Source organism: Mauremys mutica, chromosome 1 (genome assembly GCF_020497125.1).
Source record: "Mauremys mutica isolate MM-2020 ecotype Southern chromosome 1, ASM2049712v1, whole genome shotgun sequence".
Taxonomy (NCBI): domain Eukaryota; kingdom Metazoa; phylum Chordata; order Testudines; family Geoemydidae; genus Mauremys; species Mauremys mutica.
In genome coordinates, this window is record NC_059072.1 from 331829518 (window position 1) to 331853348 (window position 23831).

Consider the following 23831-nt stretch of genomic DNA (forward strand, 5'->3'; position numbering starts at 1 on the left):
ATTGCCAAGTTACATTTGTAACGTCGCTACATGCTGGCTGAAGAGGGCAAATCGAGCAGCCTGATGGGTAAAATTAATGATTCAAAGGATACAATTACGTTACTTGTACACTTCCTTTGTGCAAAATCTTCCACACCAGTTCTATCAATTGTGATAGCATAGGAAACAGACATGGATATTTTTATTTTGAAATTTATATCTGTATCTCACTAAGGTACCTGAGCACCTTATATCATTTTAATAAGAGACTAGCCAAAGCTATGCAGCTTTTCCTGTAAAACAGTGGTTCTCAACCAGGGGTCCGGAGCCCCTGGGGGGTCATGAGCAGGTTTCAGGGGGCCACCAAGCAGGGCCAGCATTAGACTTGCTGGGGCCCAGGGTAGAAAGCCAAAGCCCCACTGCATGGGGCTGAAGCTCAGGGCCCTGAGTCCCAACACCTGGGGCAGGGGCTGAAGCTTGAGCAATGTAGCTTTGCAGGAGTCCCTGTGGTATGGGGCCCCAGTCAATTGCCCAGCTGGTTATCCCTTAATGCCAGCCCTGGCTTTTATATGCAGAAAACCAGTTATAGCACAGGTGGGCCATGGAGTTTTTATAGCGTGTAGGAGGGGTGGGGGGCTTCAGAAAGAAAAAGGTTGAGAACATCTGCTGTAGAACTCTCAATCTGTATGGCTTTCAGTGCTACAGCAGAGAAGTCCCAAAACAAATATGAAGACCAATCTCTACTAGTAAATAGACCACATACAAAAACAAGTTGTTTCTTCCCATTGTTGATGAGGTGAGGAAATTTCAATTACTTCATTTAGTCCAAATTGACACAGGAAGATTAAATAGATTATTTTGTCTATAATACTGCAACATCCCTTCCCACCGGTATGGTTCAAGAAATTTAGGCAGGTTACGTGGAGCAAGCTCAAACCAGGAAGAGTGCAGCCATCTGCCTAAACATTTTTTAAAAGGATACTGAGATCTCTGGAACAAGCAGCATTAGATCACATTTCACTGCCAGTAACAATATTCATGTCAGCAAATCCCAACTTTTGGCATCAAGGCATTAATAAACTTTACTTTCCACCCTTACAAACCAACTCCTGAGGATAACTATTCAAATTAGGAAACTTAAGAAAACTTTAAAGATCATTACTACTAGTAATAGTAAATATTTATATTATGGTAGCAACCAAAAAGCTTGAGATCCCATTGTCCTGTGTGCTGTACTAACAGAAAAACAATCCTTGCCTCTCCCAAGAGAAGATACTTAACAGTTGCCCATTTCATCCTTTCACTTCCCACACTCTTTAGTCAGACATTTAAGAAAGCATTAATTATCAAACTCAGCAACAAAGTAATAGAACCATGTATACGTGGCAAAATATGAAAGCTTTAGTTAAAAAAAATCAATTTTAAAACATTAGGTACATTAAATCAAACTGGGTTGTCAGCAGTAGCATCAATTTACAATGAATGCAGTCCTAGAATTCAATTCTCTTACAATGTACTTTTGTTGAACACAAGCAAATTTTGGAACTATCAACTCTCCAAGTGAATTAAAAGGGTTAAATAAAAAAATTATGTCAGCTGAAGTGTTTACTTGGCATCCCATTTTCTAAGCTCAATAGTCAGACCAGATAAAAATATGACAAAGAACCCTGTGTTAATTTTTACATAGTTTCTTTACAGAGCTGATCAAAATCAGATTTTCGAGGGCAGAAATTACTAGATTGATCTACAATGCAGAAAGCCCTATTTAAAAAAAAAACAGACTAAGTTATTCATGGACTTGCATTAAACAAGGTTATTTCCCCAGAAGTATTAGACACCACAACTCACATATCTATTTTAGTTTCCCTCTATGGTGTCCACAGCAAGATTGACTTACTAAGGCCCCTGGCTAACTTCCTTTGGTCACTAATCTGCATTTTGCTAGTTTGGTTTTGAATTTTATCAATTCTTCTTGAGAAGTGTCTGAGTGTGTTTACGGACTGCCTACATTACAGAGACTTGATAGATTGCCCCCTGGCCCTTCAATAAATATTGAGTTAAAAAACAATTTTTGCTAATGCTCATCATGGTGGGGGTGGGGGTAAGAAAGAGAAAGGTCAATTTTAAAGTTTATTCTATGTTTGCATTGTGTGCCACTTCACTAAATATCGACATCATTTTCTTCCTCTCAATCTCTGCAATAAGGTGAGATGAAAGTCTTTAAAAACACCTTAGAATACAGAACAGCACAGTTCAGCAGTGAAATTTAGTTCTCTGGTATAAGCAGAGAGATAAATAAATCTTGGTTGCAACAGTGGGAATGCCTCATTTCTCCCATTCCCTATTCCTCTGAAGTCTCCGGGTAAAGAATCCTGCAGGGGAATCATGTCTGTAGCTTTCCCATCATACATTCTATACATTAATGGAAAAGTCATGGCTGAGTTAGATTATCTTTTCAGATAAGAGAAATCCTGGGATTTTTAACTGCACTGAGCCATGACCTCCTTAAATCTATCCAAGATCTCTTCACTTGTTTCAGGGATGGGGGAACTCCAACTGAACTCAGGGTGCTATCCCATCCCATTGCCTAGCTGGCAGTAAGTCAGGACAATGGCTTGACTTGCCTCACCTTCAAAAGTCACAGCCACAAACTGCTCAATCTCATCTCATGCCTGTTAATCTTTTGCTGCTGTTTGTAGCGTGTAAGCAGCAGTATAACACAGATACAAAACTTGTCTAAACAGAGAACCAGATACAGGCTCGTCTACACAGGGGAATCTCGAGCAGAAGAGAGGATATTTTACTTTTATTTGGCACTGGTGTGACTGCTGTTGGAATAGTGTATGCAGTTCTAGTACCCGTAATTCAAGAAGGATGTTGATAAATTGGAGAAGGTTCAGAGAATAGCCACAAGAATGATTAAAGGATTAGAAAACATATCTTACTGCAACAGACTCAAGGAGCTCAACCTATTTAGCATAACAAAAAGAAGGTTAAGAAGTGATTTGATTATAGTCTGTAAGTATCTACATAAGGACCATATATTCAATAATGGACTCTTCAATCAAGCAGAGAAAAGTAAAACATGATCCGATGGCTGGAAGTTGAAGCTAGACAAATTCAGACTGGAAATAAAGCACGCATTTTTAACAGAGAGTATAAATAACCACTGGAACAATTTACCAAGGGTTGTGGTTAATTCTCCATCACTGACAATTTTTAAATCAAGATTAGGTGTTTTTCTAAGAGATATACTCTAGGAATTATTTTGGGGAAGTTCAATGAACTGTGTTATTTAGGAAGTCAGATTAGATCACAATGGTCTCTTCTGGTCTTGGAATATATGAATCTATATGCAGAGGACCAAAGAGGCACAAGAATGATCTTGAGGACATGGTGGTGATGGAGAGGCAGACAAAAGAAAAATTAGACTCGGAGACGAAGGAGCAGACAAAACATGAGGAAAACCACAACAGCTGTCACAAATTAGCAATGGGACCAAGATGATTTGCTTGCTTGCTAGAGTAGGAGTAGCAGGGCCAGGGAGCACTTGGAAAATAGTGAATTTTAGCCCAGGGGAGTGAGCACCTTGCATTGCTCTCTAGTGATGCCCCACAAGACAGCTGAAAAAGCTGTGTTGACAGGCTCCAGGAGAAGCCAAATCTGGTTCTCCATCAGCTAAAGGAATGGTCACCATGATATGGGATCTTAGGAATTGAGATGGAAGGAGGAAAACATTGCATTTCCTCTGCCAAAAGGACATCCACTTTTTTTTTTGGGTGGGGATATCTTCAAAAACAGCAGGGTTGGGAGAACAAAATTAAAAAAGGCAGGAGGATATGTGCAAGCACACCTCCAAGGGGAAAAAGAAAATAAACAATGTATTTAATATTTAGGAGGAAGATTTAGTTTACCACCTCATCTCTTAAAACATTAGAATCCTCCATTTTAAAAAGCACAAGAAAAATTAAATTACACTTGTGCTGATATCACAAATTCATTCTCTCTTCAGCTCACATTATCCAGTTGCTTAAGGCATCAAGATTTATGCATTTACATTTTAAAAAGGAAAGAAAAACGATGTTTCTAAATTAGCGGAAAGATACTAGTAGGAGCAGGGACATTGAGAGGAATTGTACTTCGTTTTTGCAGAAGTTGAAATTTTATCAAAAAAAGAGTTGTTTATGCACTTGTAATGCCTTTTTTGGAAATATAAATATTTATATATTTTTTGCTTACCTGATGCTGAATTCATTATGTTCTGTTGCACTGGTGGACTGGTGGGGGCTGTAACGTTCATCTGTGAAAGCATCGCCTTCCTAGGGTCCTGCCATGTTGTTGTTTGATCAATGTGACTGAGACAAAACAAACTAGAGTTAGATAGAGTCTCATGTTTTCACAACAATGTTGTGCTACAGTAGACAAAGTCTAAAACTGAGAGATTAGAAAAAACCACACAGCAAAAGCATAATTCAAAACTATTAGCAGAAAACCTTCTTCAGTCAGTTTTTCCTTGGCTTTCTATAGGCCAGATTCTGAAAGCCTTACTCTAGTAAGTAGCACTTTCTCCAGAAACAGTCTCATTGATCCCACTGGGAACAATGGTAGTGAAAAGAACTAAGGGTATAAGAATCTGGCCCCTTGTGTTTTGAAGTATCTGTTCACAATCTCTTTTACTTTCTATTTTCTCATGTTTAGATGTGACTTCAAAATCTTTCAAAACAAAAACAATTGTGTCTATAATCTCACGCAGAATCAAGTAATTTAGTATAGTGTTAATTCCCCCAAGCATTAACTATTGATCAGCTAATCAGTAAATCATTAGAGACTGATCAGACAGTACAGTCTATCAGAGTGTTAAGTAATATGAGGACTTCCCAATTGTTTTTCCTTATGTGGAACGTATTTTGAAAGTGATCGTCTTGAGGATCACTTTCCCTCCCATTGACAACTGAAGAGCCTCACTGTGGCAACCAGAGCAACTATACACTTGGAAAAGTAAAATTAAAAAAAAAAAAGTTTTAGCTTTTTGTCAGTTTATTGGGGTAAACAGTAAGGGATGAACAGACTATACGATGAGATGGCTTTCTGCAGACCACCAGTAAGTGCTCTGCAGACAACTAGAGTTCCACAAACCACTTTGGTAAATGGAAACTACTGATCTTAAGGTAACTTGTTCAAAAGCTGGGGATGGCATTCGTAGCCATCGTTCACACAAATATTGAAGCCATTTACCACCAGCAACTTCATTGTTATGTTAATAAATGTTTACAATATGAAAGAGAAGGCTATTTATGAAATAACCACATTTCTTTCCATGTAACATCTATTAGGATTGCTCTGAAAGTGCACATAAAAATATCACTCAGATATGCACCAATCTTTTCTACAGCAAGTATTGTTACTACAAAGTGTTCAACCAATCACCTAATTTGATGTCAGGAATGGTTTTCCACACTAGGCATCATGACAGGGACCCTGTTGGTGTTTTGGCTTTCTTTGGGACATATGGGCATGTCCAAATAGGGAAGTACTAAATTTAATACTGAAATCTAAACTGGCCTGGGATATCAAGATTTAAAGCAGACATTCCATCCATACAACATCCTGTCATGTCTAAATTCCAATGCACTTGATATGCAAGATCATGCACTGATATGAATGTATGCAATGTGTATGTCATATATAAAGGTACAAATTAACGATGGAGTGTCAGTCTTCACTGTGAATTTTCCATTTATTCATCAGTGTTGCTGCTGTGTTTGCACACTAAGCCATATACTAAAAATCCTCATTTAATTTCCCTTACAGGCACTCCTGTATTTTTGGTCTAGCCTCCATTTCTGTTCCAGATCCAGGTTTCTATCATCCACAGATTATTAGTTATACACTTCAGCAAAGCACGGAAAGTATTATTTTCACTTATTATTTTCACTATTGCCAAGTTACATTTGTAACATCTCTACATGCTGGCCAATGTGGCGATGAGAAATTCTGATTTTCAGACAAAGATGATGAGTTGTCATAGATCGAGAACTGGTTTCCAACCTCTGATTTTGTTGGGGGAGGGGAAGAAATATGGGAAATAGAACCCTTTCCCTTGATGTTGAGGTGGTCTGTGCTCTATAGCCCCTCAATGAAGAAGAGACTCCACCTCCTGATGGAGGACCGCCTAATGAGAGTGGTCCCTAAAAAGGGGGTTTGTGATGGGGAGGAGAGAGAAACTTGATTGTGTAGCTGGAGTGGAATAATCCTTTGCATCCACTTGTCCAACCTTACTACCCTCCAGTTGTGAGCAAGGTGGCCACCAAAGGTTTGGGGGGCAGTGAAGGATGGCATTAATAGAGGAATGTAGCTCTTGAGCATCCCATCAAAAGGAATACCCGAATGGTGGGTGGGGTTGAGTGGCAGCCATTGAAGTGGAAGAAGTCACAAATCTGGGGTTTTGTACCTCTTGCACTTACATGGCAGTTCATAAGAGCACAGGTGACAAAAGTGTTGAGGGGGAGGTCTAAGTTTATAAACCTGCTTATAGTGCTTTCTCTTTGAAGCCAGGGTGTAAATATCCAGGGAGAGTAGGGTTACCCTAGAGTCCTTATGTGGGTGTATTGTCTCATCCGTCTCTTCAATGAAGAGATTAGACTCATCAATGGGTAAATCCTTGCTGGTATCCTGGACTTCCCTAGGTAACGCCAAAGAGCAAAGCCAGGTCTCTTGCCTCATGACTATAGCCATGGCAATCATTCTGGATGCAGAGTCAGCTGCATCCACCACCATTTGGAGCAAAAACTTAGCCACCAATTTGCTTTCATGAATGAAGGCTTAGAATTGAGCCCCATCCTCCAGTGGAAGTTTGCCCTTGAATTCCAGAGTTATGGAATAATTTGTGAATTCATATTTTGCTAACTGGGCTTGATAATTAGCAATTCTAAATTGAAGGCTGGTCAGTGAAGATACCTTCCTCCCCAGAAAATCAAGGCATTTAGCACCCTTTTCTGACAGAGTTGCCTTGGTCTGACACCACCTGGATCTTTCTGTGACTGCCTGCACCACAAGGAATTGGGCACTGGGTAGGTAAATAAGAACTCTGCCTTTCAGCTGGAATAAAATAATGCTTTTAGCCCCTTGCAGGGCACAGGAGGCTGAGGCACAATACTGCCATGGCAGATTCCATTAATGGCCTCATTTACTGGGAGGGCCACCATGCTAGGGCCAGAGGTTTTTAAAGTGTCTGGGAGTCTGTGTTACATGTCACTGACCTCCTCAAGAGGGATCCTGGTATTGCCTGTGGTCATCAGGCAGACAGGGATGACAAAGAGACTTCCTCATCTGGTGCTGAGGATGACACACCTCTTGAACTGTCCAGCGGAGACAACTCAACTTCCTCCTCCGTGTACTCTGACGGGCTGGGCGGTATTGATCAGGGAAAGAGGGATGGTGTGATTCTCATCCAGATCTAGGGCATCTAGTGTATGGATCTATGAGCCCCAGTAGGGCCAGTATGAATAGTCGACTGGTTGAGGAGGGCCCCAAGATTTTGGGTACCAATAGTCCCTGGGTAGGCATTTCTGGGAGGAAGGCAGCTCCAAGACTTTGAGGAAGTTGTATCCAGACTGGACTCTCTCAAAGGAGTGAAGATTCCTCCAGAACATCAGACTCATCTTATGAAAAGGTAGGTTCAAATTCTACCAACAGTACCGGTGGAAGCATGCTCTGGTCTGTGGATAGGGTAAGAGAGAGGCCATCTCTCTTTGAGGTGTTTTTTTCTGATGTCAGAATGTTCAGGAGGAGAAACGGACCTGAGAGAACAGGAGATTATAGGTAGGGTAAGACAAAAATATGCTCCAGTGAGGTCTTGGAGTTTGAGAAGTCCAGGAGGTTGGATCAATGGATACAGCATATCTAAGGAGACAGCTCTTTGCAGATCCTTTCTGTAGTATGTGGGTGCCATCGAATGGAAGTCCAACATAGAACTTCCAACCAGAGACTGCGTGTGCCCATCTGTCAGCCTGTGAGTTAGAGCCAGAGCCAGAACTAGTAGATCCTTCTTCCTTTGCGATTTCTCTTCTCTATGAGAAGATTTATGCAAACCTGAGTCTTTAGGAGGGCATGCAAGGACTCATGCAACTTGGACTGGGGCAGACAAGGATCTTTTTTCTTAGAGGCAGATCTAATGGGAATCTATCCTTATTCTTATCCTCATGTCCCCTACTCTTGTGAGATGGTTTCTTAGGCTTAATGTTTTTGGCCTCTGCTCCAGGGCTTATGCATAGAGGGGCGCTGCTTGCTGTTTAAGGCTGACTTACAGGGGAATCTCCCTGGCATCCCTGGATCCAACTGGGGTCTCTGACTTCTCCATGAAATGTTTCTGCAGATGGAGCTCTCATCCCTTGTGGGTTTGGGGAAGGAATAAGTGACAACTTGGCAGTGATACGAGCCTCCCAAAGGCAGTAAAGGCAGCGCAGGTCTTTGTCACTGGTGGAGAAGGAGCAGGGACAGCAGATACAGTTCCTGAATCTCTCAACTCTAGGCATGGCCTTGCTCTGTGGGGAAAAGTCCCCGAGGTAGGGAGAACTACACTAACTATAAACGTTAAAAGACTAAACACACCAAAACTCTGCACAACACATGTATTTACAGATTAGAAGTTAGATGAGAATAGTTTTGGACACAGAAGATTGATACTCAGGCCATACCACGGTAAGAAGGAACTAGAGACACATTGGACTTCACTTCCCCTTATACCCTTAATTCAGAGCACAAGGAGAACAACTGTACATGTGCAAATCAACAGACACTATTTCCTAGAAATCTCTGATCTCAGGTGCACATGTGTACTCATGTGTGGAATACACATAGGGACCAGTACTCGAAGAATTTGCAATTACTCTAACTGTCATTACAACTATGTATGATAAGCACTCCTAGCCTTAATACTTCAAAACAGGATATATTCTCTCTCCCAGGGAACTTGCACCAACATTGTGTGTACAAACTATAGCCAAATTTTGCATAACCTAGTCAATCATTTCTTCTTTTTAGTTCCTTTTTATTGTATTACCATGGTGCCTAGAAGTCCTAGTCATGGACCAGGACACCATTTTGTTAAGTGCTGTACAAACAAAACAAAAAAGACAATCCTTGCCTTAGAGAGTTTACACCTTTATGGGATTATGGAGAGATTTACCACGGATTCTACAAAGTCAATTTACTGAGACTAAAGAGAATAGATTAGAATACACTAAGTAGTTCAAGTAAAAAGTTTTAAGAAGTCAATTCTAAGTTTCGTCTTTAGGATAGAAAGCATTCTTTTAAATAATTGTGCACAAACAGATACCAAATACAAGCTAATCACAACCTCAAAAGTGTGTTAGGATTTGGAGTGTCTATTCAGAAGCATTTAAGTTCTTAATTGTTAAATGGACTGCTTTGTTAATATAAACGTATAATATTGTGAAGTGACCTTGGGTACTTCCTTTTAGTTAAAGAAATGTATTCTTTTCTATGTATTTTTAATTGTTGTATAGGCACCTAGACCTTTAGTAAATCTAAATATATAAATGAAGATTGTTCCACATGCCGAACCAAGATATTTTGATAGTCCCAAAGAGCATAAATATTTTCTTCATCCTAAATTTAGCTCTTAGAACAATATAGATAACATTCCATAGCTACACATCCTGATTAAATTGAAAACATAATTTTTCCAGTAGCTGTACCAAAGATATTGAATAAAACATTCAACAGGAAACCAAAGGAAAAAAAGGAACACTCAATTCTAGGCCAAAACTCACTGACCTATTGAACTTTAAAATAGTTATAAAAATAGTGGTGAATGTCATTTGCAGTGAAAAATATTAATTCATATTACCATATATACTCATTCGTAAGCCGATTTTTTTTTTTAGTAAAAAAGGGAAGCACCAGAGAAGGGGGTTGGCTTATGAATGGGTATAGAGAGGGAGAGGTGGGACACAGTCCCTCCCCGCAACAGAGGGAGCAAGGAGAGACAGCACAGCCAGAAGGGAAGAGGCGGGGCCAGAGTCTCTCTGCTTCTGGCCACGCTGCTCTCCCCCCAGCCTCCGAAGCAGCTGCAGCTCTGGGGCTGGCAGGCTGCAGCCCTGCCGCTTGGCCCTGCCCCCCAGAGCAGGCTGTGGCCGCGCCACCCGGGCACCGGAGTACGCTGCGGCCGTGCTGCCCAGCCCAGCCCGCTGGAATATGCTGCGGCCGCGCCGCCCGGTCTGGCCCGCCGGAGCACGTTGCGGCCATGCTGCCCAGCCTGGTGGAGCAGCTCCAGCCGGTCCAGAGACATCCTCTCCACATAAGGTGGGAAGTGATGGGATGGGGAGAATGTGGGGGTCCTGGGTTGGGGGGGGGTGTCATGTTGGGAATGGTCATATGGGTTACTCCCCGGACCCCCAGCTTCTCCCCCCTCAAAAATTTCTCCACCAGTTGCTGTCCTGGCCTGTCAGGGTAAGCAGCTGGCGCGCCGGGACACTTTGTTTACTTAGGTTTACCTCCATGCCTGTGGATGCTCAAGGTAAACAAACCATCTCCGCCTGCCAGTGGCTTACCCTCATGACTCGGGAGCCAAAGATTGCTGAACCCTGAATTATAGGGCCAGTCTATGAATGAGTCATAAAATTTTTCCATTTTTACTTATCCATCTTAAAGGGGAGGGGTCATCTTATAAACTAACCAGCTTATGATCGAGTATGTACAATATATGTAACATGTATATTTATGGAAGGGCCAGATTTGATGGTCTATAATAAAAAGCAGCTACAGGGGTCGGCAACCTTTCAGAAGTGGTGTGCCGAGTCTTCATTTATTCACTCTAATTTAAGGTTTCGCGTGCCAGTAATACATGTTAATGTTTTTAGAAGGTCTCTTTCTGTAAGTCTATAATATATAACTAAGCTATTGTTGTACATAAAGTAAATAAGGTTTCTAAAATGTTTAAGAAGCTTCATTTAAAATTAAATTAAAATGCAGAGCCCTCTGGACCAGTGGCCAGGACCCAGGCAGTGAGTGTGCCACTGAAAAATCAGCTCTCATACCACCTTCAGCACGCGTGCCATAGGTTGCCTACCCCCTGAAATAGTGATTCAAAACTGCAAAATGACTTGCTTAAAACAAACAAACAAAAGATATCAGTAGCCTTCTCAAAACAAAAGTGCACATGAAAGAGAGAGAAAGAGGGATGGCTTTACAGGAGTGTTCGTTTAGAAAGTGTAATGAACTGTGTTGTGCCAAACAGTTATTTCTCAAAAATTGCTAAAATATACTGTTAAAAGTATGACCATTGATGTTCACCCACAATCTTAGGTAACTACTTCACTTTTCCACTCCATGCACCTGATGGAAGTGGGTTTTAGCTCACGAAAGCTTATGCCCAAATAAATTTGTTAGTCTCTAAGATGCCACAAGTACGCCTCATTGTTTTTACTCCACTTAGTAAGTTTATCATCTCTACAGAGGCAACAGTGAAGTATTTGGCTTGGAAGGTTATGCATAAAAAAAAGTCATAAGTCTGTCAGGTGCCCTCTCCCACTTCAATCTAATCTAAAAATGTAAGGAACATAAAAATGTCACTTCCTTGGGAAGTTATGAAGTGAAGATAAACCCATACAAAACTACTATTCTGAAAATCTTCAGCTATGAATCCCTATAAGATTCCCAAATTTATGGAAATATATAATATATGAAATGTTACTGGTCTTTAAAAAAATTATGAAAAAAGCAATAAACTGTCATTGATGGCAATAAAATGTGTTCCAATAATAAATTTAAATACTGTAATGGATACGTCAGCTTCGTTTAACAACAACAACTGGTCCATCTGGTTTTATGCATCAAGAACATAGGTATTTCTGATCGTGGTTAGATCTAAGAAAACAATATGTTGCCTGATGGGAGAGTTTTTCCTTTCACTTTGAACAACAGCATAGAGAAAGCTCTGCAAGGACGTAGCATCCAATGTTTGAATTTGGCCACAGTGCTCTGGCACCAACATTACATTATTATTTCCCCCCTTAAATGAACTGATTTTACAAAATAGCTCATTTATGCACTTGACACCAGGGCCAATTGTCACAGTCTCTACACTTGATTCATAAGTCTCATTTTACAATATCTCTGCCAGCTACTGATGTAGCACAAACACCAACTACAGGCAGGTTCATGTATGTCTTAAACATCCACAGAAGCAATGAAAAAGATAAATGAATCATCATGCTCCCTAAAAAGGCTATATTAAACATAGTACAGGACATAAGCTAGAGCTCAAAAGACGATCTATACCCACGTTAAAGAGTCCAGTCTTTGTATCGAATACATAGAACAAACATCAGACTTTTAACAGAGATGGGTAGGCAATCTTAGAACACAATTACAACACCTCCAGCATATTAAAGAATGTAAACATGTCTGCAATGAATGCCTTAAGTCCAACATTTAGCCAGACAAGACGAATTAAGAAAGCCACATATCTAGGTTATGTATATACGCAACGTCTAGGAGGAGTAAGTCTCTGCTGATTCCTTCAAATATTAGCCAAGTTTTTGATGAAACCAATTAAAGCATGTCAATTTTGGAAGTTATGCTTAGTCCAAATGTTATTTGCATGTAACAAGAGTATTTGTTAGCAGTGCATGTGTCAACTCGGACGTCAAGAAGGGACACTTGCCCAAAATTCCAAGTAATGCAAAATTCAAATGGCATTTTTTAAAAGTCACATCACAATAAAAGTGAGTCTGAAGTTGTTGAGTTTTATTTTAAATTTAACTTGACATCAAAAGAGATTGGGAGTGGCCACACTCCTGAAGCACTTACAGGAAAGTGATCAGGAACAGTCAGCATGGATTCACCAAGGGCAAGTCATGCCTGACTAACCTAATTGCCTTCTATGAGGAGATAATTGGGTCTGTGGATGAGGGGAAAGCAGTGGATGTGTTATTCCTTGACTTTAGAAAAGCTTTTGATACCGTCTCCCACAGTATTCTTGTTGGCAAGTTAAAGAAGTATGGGCTGGATGAATGGACTACAAGGTGGATAGAAAATTGGCTAGATTGTTGGCTAGATCGTCAGGCTCAACGGGTAGTGATCAATGGCTTCATGTCTAGTTGGCAGTCGGTTTCAATGGAGTGCCCCAAGGGTCGGTCCTGGGGCCGGTTTTGTTCAATAACTTCATTAATGATCTGGAGGATGGCATGGACTGCACTCTCAGGAAGTTTGCAGATGACACTAAACTGGGAGGAGTGGTAGATACGCTGGAGGGGAGGGACAGGATACAGAGGGATCTAGACAAATTAGAGGATTGGGCCAAAAGAAACCTGATGAGGTTCAACAAAGACAAATGCAGAGTCCTACACTTAAGACGGAAGAATCCCATTCACTGTTACAGACTAGGGACTAAATGGCTAGACAGCAGTTCTGCAGAAAAGGACCTAGGGGGCTACAGTGGACGAGAAGTTGGATATGAGTCAACAGTGTACCCTTGTTGCCAAGAAGGCTAACGGCATTTTGGGCTGTATACGTAGGGGCACTGCCAGCAGATGGAGGGATGTGATCATTCCCCTCTAGTCAACATTAGTGAGGCCTCATCTGGAGTACTGTGTCCAGTTTTGGGCCCCACACTACAAGAAGGATGTGGAAAAATTGGAAAAAGTCCAGCAGAGGGCAAGAAAAATGATTAGGGGGCTGGAGCACATGACTTAGGAGGAGAGGCTGAGGGAACTGGGATTGTTTAGTCTGCAGAAGAGAAGAATGAGGGGGGATTTGATAGCTGCTTTCAACTACCTGAAAGGGGGTTCCAAAGAGGATGGATCTAGACTGTTCTCAATAGTAGCAGATGACAGAACAAGGAGTAATGGTCTCAAGTTGCAGTGGGGGAGGTTTAGGTTGGATATTAGAAAAACTTTTTCACTAGGAGGGTGCTGAAGCACTGGAATGGGTTACCTAGGGAGGTGGTGCAATCTCCTTCTTTAGTTTTTAAGGTCAGGCTTGGCAAAACCCTGGCTGAGATGATTTAGTTAGGAACTGGTCCTGCTCTGAGCAGGGGGTTGGACTAGATGACCTCCTGAGGTCCCTTCTAACCCTGATATTCTATGATTCTAAGACACAGCCCAACCAATCTGAGATATTTCCAAAGCTGCTTCGTAAAGCTAAACCCTTTAAAAATGTTAATTCACAGGTTATTAGCTAGAATAAGAAGTTCATATAAATATTTCCTACTGCACAGCCAACATCAAAGTCCACCCCACTTTCCAGAGGGCATATGTACATATAAACTACATAAATGTCCTACAAAGAAAATGTAGAAGTGCATGACAATTTTAAGACTCTTTCAGTTCTGATGCTAGGTAGTTTGGATCTAAGGACTTCCCCACTTTCCCTCTAGAAGAAAGGGAACTTTCAGGGAAGGGAATGTCAAATTTTCCTACTCTTCACAGGGAAAATTCACAGATCCATTATAATGGGATGTTCAATACCACTGTGTCACAAGAGGGGAAAACAAAGGATGACTAAAGAGGGAGCTATGTGTCTTTTTAAAATTAATATTTTAGTTACAGGAGGAGCATAGTATACAGAATCCTGCTTCCTAAGACAGGGACTGAAGGACAGTACATTTAATTTGTAAAACTTGGTGAAGGTTGTGGAAACAGGACCAAGTAATCATCCCACATCTCTCTTCGTATGTTGGATATGATCCTTCAGGGCATGAGAGTTCCATGACTCTGAACGAATAACCACAAATATTGTTTGCTAGAGAATGGGGAGGGAGAAGTAGAGCGAAGCTAAATAAAAAAAAACAAACAAAAACAAACAAAGCTGCTGCTATTCTGAATAAGGGTGTGCACACAGAGTTATAGCTGAACTATACTGCTCTGCTAATGCTGCAAGTTTCTCTGTGTTGATCAGCCCTAAAAATCTTACTTTGACAATCTCATAACCAAACTAGGGAAATGTGGTCTAGATAAAATTACTGTAAAGTGGGTACACAACTGGTTAAAAAAATGTACACAAGGTGTAATTATAAATGGTTCAGTGTCAAACTAGGAGGACATATCTTGTGGGGTCCTGCTGGGGTCTGTACTGGGGCGAGTGCAATTTAATATTTTCATTAGTGACTTGGATAATGAAGCTTATAAAATTTGCAAATGACAACCACTTGGCATACGTCTAGATTAAGCCCTTGACTATGCCCTGCTCATGGAATACTTTCTCAAGGATAAAAAGAGCATGTTATAAACACATCTGCATAGTCCGTTCTAATTTTTACCTCAAACATCATGTAGCTAGATTTAATTTTTCTAGGTTTGGGTACAGAATTCTGTCCTTGAGAGCAAATCTTTCTTGTAGAGTAGGCATACCTGAGCAGTGATTGCCACCTGAATTGAATACGAGAACCAGGAATCGCTCTAGAAATGTTGCTCTTTAAATTGCCCTGAAGAATAGAAAGATACAGTCATATACAGTATTTGGTGATGGGAGAAAGTACACAATCGTAGCTATGGGTTATTCTTAATCTGGTATAAGATTTTGATTTCTTCTTTGCTGGGTTCTGGATGCAAATAGATCCATTGACAAGTGGGTGACCCAGGGCCTGACTCTCCACTCAAAATCTTGGGCTGTAAACTCCACTTTCCTAGATTTATCCTTTGCCTTCTTCATCAGCTGCTGCTCTGGGGTTTATTTTCTTTTTACATGTAGTGCTTGAGAATATAAAAAGTTCCCCTTTCCCTCGCACCCATCTAACCACTCAGGAACAAAAGATTAGACATACATCGACTGTGGATCTGGTACCTCCTCCTTTGTTGATAGAGGCCATTGCTGAAGTGCTGTAAGACATCATCAGTACTTGGTTGTTCAGAACAGGAGTTCTGTTCTTATGGCCTACTTGTGCTAAGCCTGAGTCAAATAATACTGTTGGAGGTTATTCCATTAGCCTTTGGTGAAACGGTTCTCTGAATAAGCTTCTCTGCTTTTGAAGCAGACACAGATTTTCTACAACAAACCTCTTCAATTCCAACATGGGGGGCATGGATCAGCGTTCACATTGCACTCCCCGTCAGTACCTGGCCCAGGCTGGGGAAGCTAATGATCCAACCAGAGGACCAAATTTGGTGATGAATCCTGGTCACGTGCCACCTGAGGCACGTTGCACATATGCCAAGAAGAATTCCAACACACTATGGCCTTCTGAGTACCTGCTGGCAACGGAACAAGGGAGGACAGGGATGATACGTCCTGTTGGCTGAAAACATTAAAAAGCTTCTAGAGAAGATGTGGAATCTCTTGGAATACTTGTGAAAGCATATATCATAACAGATTTACTTGTGATTAGACTAACTCCCCTTCTCTCCATTTCCTTTTTCAGAGGCTTTAATGGAGGAATAGAGTGCACATAATACTGGGAATGGTTTCAGATTACATTTTAAAAAATGATTCTCAGCTTTCTCCTCTATGGTCTCCAACCCCAACTGTGAAAAAAAGCTGCCCTTGCTCCCAGGAAGATGAATATAAGGAATCTCACTGCACTTTCTGGGCCTTTTCTTGTCCCTGCTGCTGTGCTATAGAAATAAGAGTAACACTTGAAAAGATCACTCTTGAGATAATCCATAAGTGGGTTCCTTGAACTTTATGGATGCTCCCTAAACCCTGCTTGGGGGAAGGGCAGGGAAAGCCTTCACACAGCACAGCCATTTGGCCTCACTGAATAAGCAAGAAGTGGTTATATAAGGGTTAACTCACAACTTGTTAAAGGGGACAGGGAAATGGTCAGAAATAAGGAGTGGAGCTACCGAGCTCCTTGCTGCCAACCCTACTGCTTGTTCCTCCTTCTCTTGGGTGCTCTCCCTCTCATCCCTTCAAGGCTGGCTATTTGGAGGAGAGAGAGAAAGCACTGGGGCATGGCTGGCCCATAGTATGAGCAATGTCCAGTCAGCCCAGGCAATTCTGTGCCCTTCCCTGACAACGTCTCTACTCCTCTGGTTGCCTGTGAGGTGTTCCAGCAAGAGAGGCCTGGCCAGACATGCTACACTGGAAGTTGCTGTGGTCAGCAAGAATAAAAAGGATCCCTTCTTGGCTGTTTTGTTTCCTTGTTGCTCCAAGCAGGTGTGCTAGACTTCCTGCAGCTGACAGATGCAGTTCAAACTGGATGGCTGGGTTTTCAGGGGTGTGGCCAATTCCAGTCTGCCGCTGAGGAGTTGCAAGCAGGAATAAGATCATTTGTAATGAATCTGCACGCTTTCCCTATGAAGAACAACAACAATCCATTTCCCATTGTCACCAGAACGTGTAGTACTAATTAGAAAACCTGTAGCCCTATACTTGTGAGTTGCTCACACAATCCCCACCCCACTGCCCTCCGCTTCCGGGTCCAAAAAGGACAGACAAGTTATTTCACAATATACTCTGAAAATTTTTTTTTGTTCATCTCAGCTTACTGCAGTGCTAAGAATCATGGGATGTGCTCACACAAGTCTTAGTATCATACACAGAATGAGTTTAGTGCCTGTCTGGACACAGTAACTTAAGTCTTGTTTCACAGTCTGGCCGCACTCACGTGAGCTGGGCTAACTCAAGAGAAATAGCTCAAGCATAAATAACTTGAGTTGATTTCAGTGAAATCTTATGTTAAGCTATGCAGGACCAAAGGCTCTTCAAACTTCCTTAAACCAAACCAAAAATCCACACACATTCTTTTGGAAAGAAAGCTGTAGAAGAAACTTCTTTTGACAAAATTAGACAGGAGATGATCAGACTTATAGTGGAAAAATTGTTACTAGGTTATCTATAGACATGTGACTACAGATTTATGCTATTTCCCACATTAGTGAAGCCATTCTCTGACATTTAATTCCAAAGAAAATTTTTCTGGGTGAAAATATACTAGCAAAGGGTTATCATCTCTTAATTTGCTTGCAACCACCACTCCCCAAGATGTAGTGAATTTGCTTGTCTAATTTGACAAAAGATTAAATCAGTGTTATATACACTGTCATGCTAATTGAATAGGAAATGTAAACAACCATATTTGAGCAAGAAAGAAAGAACTATTTCCCAAATAACAAATATAGCAAATATTCTTTATAAAAATTCTCTCTGTTGGCAGACTGGAGAGATAATTAGCATACAGTTTGCATCTTTAGGAGTGCAGATGGGATATAATTGCTGTGTTTTTCCCTTGATTAAGCATATATAAATCCAGAGAACCTAGGAGTTTGATGCTTGAACAGAAAAAGCATGTAAAACAGATGTTTATAATGATCCTTAAACACATACAGCACTGTAAGTGCTGAACCATTCTCCTCCTCTGAGATAAAATGCCAAGTCACAAGTAACTACATAAAACTGAACCACCTTAAAGTCAAGGTGGAACATGAGAAAAGTAGAAAAGGTTCTAGTCACGCAGACTAAAAAGAAGTTGCAATCCAGGAAGCCCATGCTTTCAAAGCTCATAAAAACCTACTCAGAAAACAGTTTCCACCTTAAAGCAAACAAAAAGACTGTGTCCAAGTGAGAAATAGCTAGGTTTTATCCAAAAACTGAGGGTATGGTATCACACTCCAGGAACTGAGACACCTAGACAGACACCTGACTAAAGTGCCAAAGAAAAAAAATTAATCAACTACCACCACAAAAGTGGAAAACAGGTGACACGAAGGGACAGTACACAATGAGAAGTGACATAGCACGAAGCTGTGTGGTCCAGTGGCTGCGCGCTAGAGGGACCTAGGCTCTATTCCAGCCTCAGCCCAGGCTTCTTGTGTGAGCTATTTGCCTATTTAGATTGTAAATTCTTCAGGGGAGGGACTAGTCCTCAGTGTGTGTCTGAACACTGCTTAACACAATGGGCCCCAATTATGATCCGAGTCTCAGTGCCACACCACGTAATCATCATCTCAGTGCAATAGGAGACTCAGACTTCACAGCTTCAGAGGCTGCTCATGTAGTGAGAGGCACAGTGATATTCCAATTGCAATCAGGGATCTGCTGTTACAGTATTTTTAAAGTTTGCAAAGGACATCAAAAGAACTCAATGACGTAAAACTCTCCTCACCAGAGAAACTATGAGCACATAAAATGAAGCTCAGTAATTAATTATTGTCTCAGAGGTAGAAACTGCACAGAAGAGTATTAAAAGGAAATCAATTGTCAGGTCAGGGAGAGGTGATCACTTTCTACCCAGAAGCAGCTGTTGATTGGGTGAAAGGATTACAGCACGGGAACAACATCAATCACTGCGTCTCCTCTAAAAAAATGGAAGTAAGGGTACGTCTACACTACGGGATTATTCCGAATTTACATAAACCGGTTTAACAAAACAGATTGTATAAAATCGAGTGTGCGCGGCCACACTAAACACATTAAATTGGTGGTGTGCGTCCACGGTCCAAGGCTAGCGTCGATCTCTGGAGCATTGCACTGTGGGTAGCTATTCCGTAGCTATCCCATAGTTCCCGCAGCCTCCCCTGCCCCTTGGAATTTCCGGGTTGAGATCCCAGTGCCTGATGCGGCAAAAATCATTGTCGCGGGTGGTTCTGGGTAAATGTCGTCAGTCACTCCTTCCGCTGGGAAAGCAACGGCAGACAAGCATTTCGTGCCTTTTTTCCCTGGATTGCCCTGGCAGATGCCATAGCATGGCAATCATGGAGCCTGTTTAGCCTTTTGTGACTGTCACCGTATGTGTACTAGATGCCGCTCACAGAGGCGATTCAGCAGCGCTACACAGCAGCATGCTTTTGCTTTTGCATGATAGCAGAGATGGTTACCAGCCATATTGTACCATCTACCATGCCATAAATTGGTAATAAGATGATCGTGGCTACCAGTCCTTTTGCACTGCACCATCTGTTGCTGTCATAAGTGCCCCTGGCTGCTCTTAGCCAGGGGCACAAAAGCCAAAATTGGGAATGACTCCCTGAGTCAATCCCTCCTTTTTGGTATCTAAAAATAGAATCAGTCCTGCCTAGAATATGGGCAAGTGTACTAGAGAACCACTGTATCATAGAACCAGAGAGCACAGCTGCTCTGTGTCAGATCCTGCAGAAATTATGAACTGTATTCTATTCACAGGGGGTGCTCCTGCAACAACCCCACCTGTTGATTCCGTTCTTCCCTCAGCCTTCCTGGGGTACCGTAGCATTGTCCCCCCACTTGTGTGATGAAGTAATAAAGAATGCAGGAATAAGACACAGTGACTTGTTAGTGAGATATGAGTGGAAGGCAGCCTCCAGCTGCTATGATAGTCCAGACAGGACAGTAAGGAGTGTGTAGGAGAGGAGCCCAGCATCCCTCTGCTAGTCCAGGAGCAATTGAATCTTTTCTTTACACATGAAGGGTGGGGGCTGATGGAGCTCAGCCCCCTGTTGCTATGATGACGATGGTTATCAGCCATACTGTACCATCTACCAGGAAAAATTAGGGCCAGGCGCCCTTGATCGACCTAACAGATGCTAGTCAGCATGGTTACCAGTCCTTTTGCACTGCCCCATGTGCCAATAGGCTGATGATGAGGACGGATACCAGCCATATTGTACCATCAGCAATCCATAGCGTGGGGGGAGCAAGGATGTTGGTGGTGAGTGCTGCACCATCGCGTCTATCTGCAGCATTCAGTAAAGATAGGGTGACATGTAAAAGAGTCAAGAGAGGATTGTTTTCCCTTTCACTTCTGGGGGTGGGTGGGGGGGTGCGTAAATTGCCTAGCTATGCCCTGACCCACCGCGGACACTGTTTTTGACCCTAGAAGCATTTGGAGCTCAGCCAAGAATGCAAATGCTTTTCAGAGACTGCAGGAACTGTGGGATAGCTTGAGTCCTCCAGTCCATGAGCGTCCATTTGATTCTTTGGCTTTCCGTTACGCTTGTCACACAGCAGTGCGCTGAGTCCCTGCTATGGCATCTGTCTGGAGATATTTAAAAAATGATTTTGAATTTCGTCTTCTGTAACGGAGCGCTGATAGAACAGATTTGCCTGCCCTTACAGCGATCACGTCCGCATTGTCCATGCGGGAGCTCTTTCTTTATTTTGATTTTTAACTGCATCACCACGCGTGCTGATCAGAGCTCCACGCTGGGCAAACAGGAAATATTCAAAAGTTCGCGGGGCTTTTCCTGTCTACCTGGCCACTGCATCCGAGTTCAGATTGCTGTCCAGAGCGGTCAGTGGTGCACTGTGGGATACCGCCCGGAGACCAATACCGTCGATCTGCGGCCACCCTAACCCCAATCCGATATGGTAATACCGATATTAGCGCTACTCCTCTCGTTAGGGAGGAGTACAGAAACCGGTTTAAAGAGCCCTTTATACCGATATAAAGGGCCTCTTAGTGTGGACGGGTGTGGCGTTAAATCGGTTTTACGCTCCTAAAACCGGTTTAAACGCTTAGTGTAGACCAGGCCTAACAGAGGTGAAAATAGACTTTCAGAATACGGCATGGACTCAAGCACATGTGAACCTGCAAGGACCAGGAGATAAATATAAAACTGGTTTCCCACCCCTCCCTTTTAAGAAATGAGCAAAAGTAGTGCTGGCAGTTAAGTTAGAACTGGATTGTGTTTTCCAAAGTTAATTTTTTATTGACACAAACTAAATTAAAACAGGGTTTAAAATATTTGTGAAAGGTCATTACAAAAGAACTTGCAAATGTGGACGATATCTTAATAATTAAGCATGATACAACAACATTACATCTGGATATCTAATCTATATTTTTTACTATGAAGGCAGAGGCCAGGTGCTACCTTTGTTCAGAACTAAAATAATATTAATACCAGAATAAAGATCAACCCAGACTCAACACTGGGACTATCAAAAGGAACCTAAACATGGACACCCAACTCCCATTGGAATTGCTAGGTGATTAATTCCCTTACGCTCCTTTTGAAAATAATTTTTCTTCTTGTATCATTGTGTGAGGGGCTCTTTCACTCTCAGAGGTTGCAAACTGCTTTCTTTGCTTAGATGCTCCCTCAGACAATTGTAACTGGGAATAAATGGGCTTCCCATTTATTTTTGAATAAAAGATTTTCTGTATTTCAGCTCCAAAGATCTTCTATGTCCCCAGAAATATGTATTTGTGTGTTCTATGTAAGGTGGCAGCACTATTTTCAGCACACAGAAGGGATGCAGTGACTTAGTACTTTTGTGCACAAAACCATCCATTTGCTCCTTCCTCTACTTGTTTTTGGTTAGTTGATCAAAGGAGTTGCCAGGTTTTTCTTAACCATTACAGTCCAGGGAAAATGTCTCTCTTTGGAGAAGCCCCTTGTGAAGGTCACAAAGGTTAGTTCTACAAACTCTTGTAGTCTGGCCTGCTGATGCGACTGGCTGACTTACCTGCTGTTATCCTGTATTTCCCCTTACCTCACTAAGGGGTTATGGAAACTCTAATTATGAAAGAAAACTTAGTGAGGGAGGAGAGACAATCAACAAAAACAACTGACAGTCCAACTCCCTTTTAATAGCTTGGGATTCCTAAATATTTAATTTCGTTCTGGAAAGCCTCAGAAAAGTTTCCAATTAAATATGCACCAATAATTTATTTTGTTACACAAAGTTTACACAACACTTATAAAACATTACTGTTGGTTGCTTTTTCAAAAAAAAAAAAAAAAAAAAGAGCTTACATTGATCTGTGTGTATCTAGGAGGGGAACATCTTATAAAAGATGATTTGGTTCTCTCTTAATGGATAGATACTTTCCCCATCTCAAATCTAATAATCTGGAACTTACAGGTCACTCCTTCTTAATGAGGTACAGCAGAAACAAAGACATTTTTCGCATATTCTGATTGCTCTGATTTTAGCAATTTCCTAAACCAAAAAATTAAGATCGGACAGGTACTAGGAAAGCACAAGTACTCCAAGTATGAATCCACACACCATGGGCCAATGAAACTTTAGTCTAAGTGGGAAGAACTCCAATAAAATCAGGTCCATTCACACCCAAAGCTGAATTTAGCCCATTGTCTTCAAATGCAGAAGATTCAACATGAAGCCATTAAAGGTGATGGCTGGAGAACATCTGCAGAGTTTACGAAGAGCGGTCTCACTCTGTAGCCAGGGTACAAAAATAACAGTATTTGAATCTTTCAAGCCAGAATAAGTTGCACCAGTACATCCCCTGCTTTATGTAGATGCAGTGTCTCTATACGAGGCAGGGAATGTTTGCATTGGTCCAGTTACATCAGTGTAGAAATACTGATGCAAAAACTTAGGCAGACAAGGCCCCAAATCAACAGCTTAGAGACTGGTTATTTCTCAAAAAGCAACAGAGAAAAAACCCAAAGACCTAAATTTCTCAAATCTATCATGACACTTATCAAAACTGCTTCCACCAAAAGGACAGAAGCTAATACTAGCAACTTCCTGGCTTAAAGGAATCTTAGATAAGACCCTGAGCATAAAGAGGATCAAATAAGAACATAAGAATGCCCACACTAGGTCAGACCAGTGGTTCATCTAGCCCAGTATCTTGTCTTCCAAAAGTGGCCAGGTGCCAGATGCTTCAGAGGAAATGAACACAACAGGGCAAATTATTGATTGATCAATCCCCCGTTGTCCAGTCCCAACTTCTGGCAGTCAGAGGTTTAGGGACACTCAGAGAATGGGGGAGCATACCTGACCATCTTGGCTAACAGCCACTGATAGACCTATTCTCAATGAACTTATCTAACTCTTTTTTGAACCGTTATACTTTTGGTCTTCACAACATCCCTGACAACAGCTTTCACATGTTGACTTTGCATTGTGTGAAGAAGTACTTCCTAATGTTTGTTTTAAACCTGTTGCCTATTAATTTCAATGGGTGACCCCTGGCTCTTGTCTCATGTGAAGGGATA

At 41.6% G+C, this 23831-nt stretch overlaps 1 protein-coding gene across 16 annotated transcripts in view; it reads right to left on the reverse strand.

Annotated features, from left to right (window-relative positions):
* The window catches only part of YAP1 (Yes1 associated transcriptional regulator), a 180127-nt gene that overhangs the window by 75991 nt on the left and 80305 nt on the right, over nt 1-23831 (reverse strand). For all 16 annotated transcript variants that reach the window (XM_045019291.1, XM_045019264.1, XM_045019255.1 and 13 more), the window contains one exon: nt 4219-4334. In XM_045019291.1, the coding sequence (XP_044875226.1) occupies nt 4219-4334 (116 nt within the window). The remainder of the gene's footprint in view (nt 1-4218; nt 4335-23831) is intronic.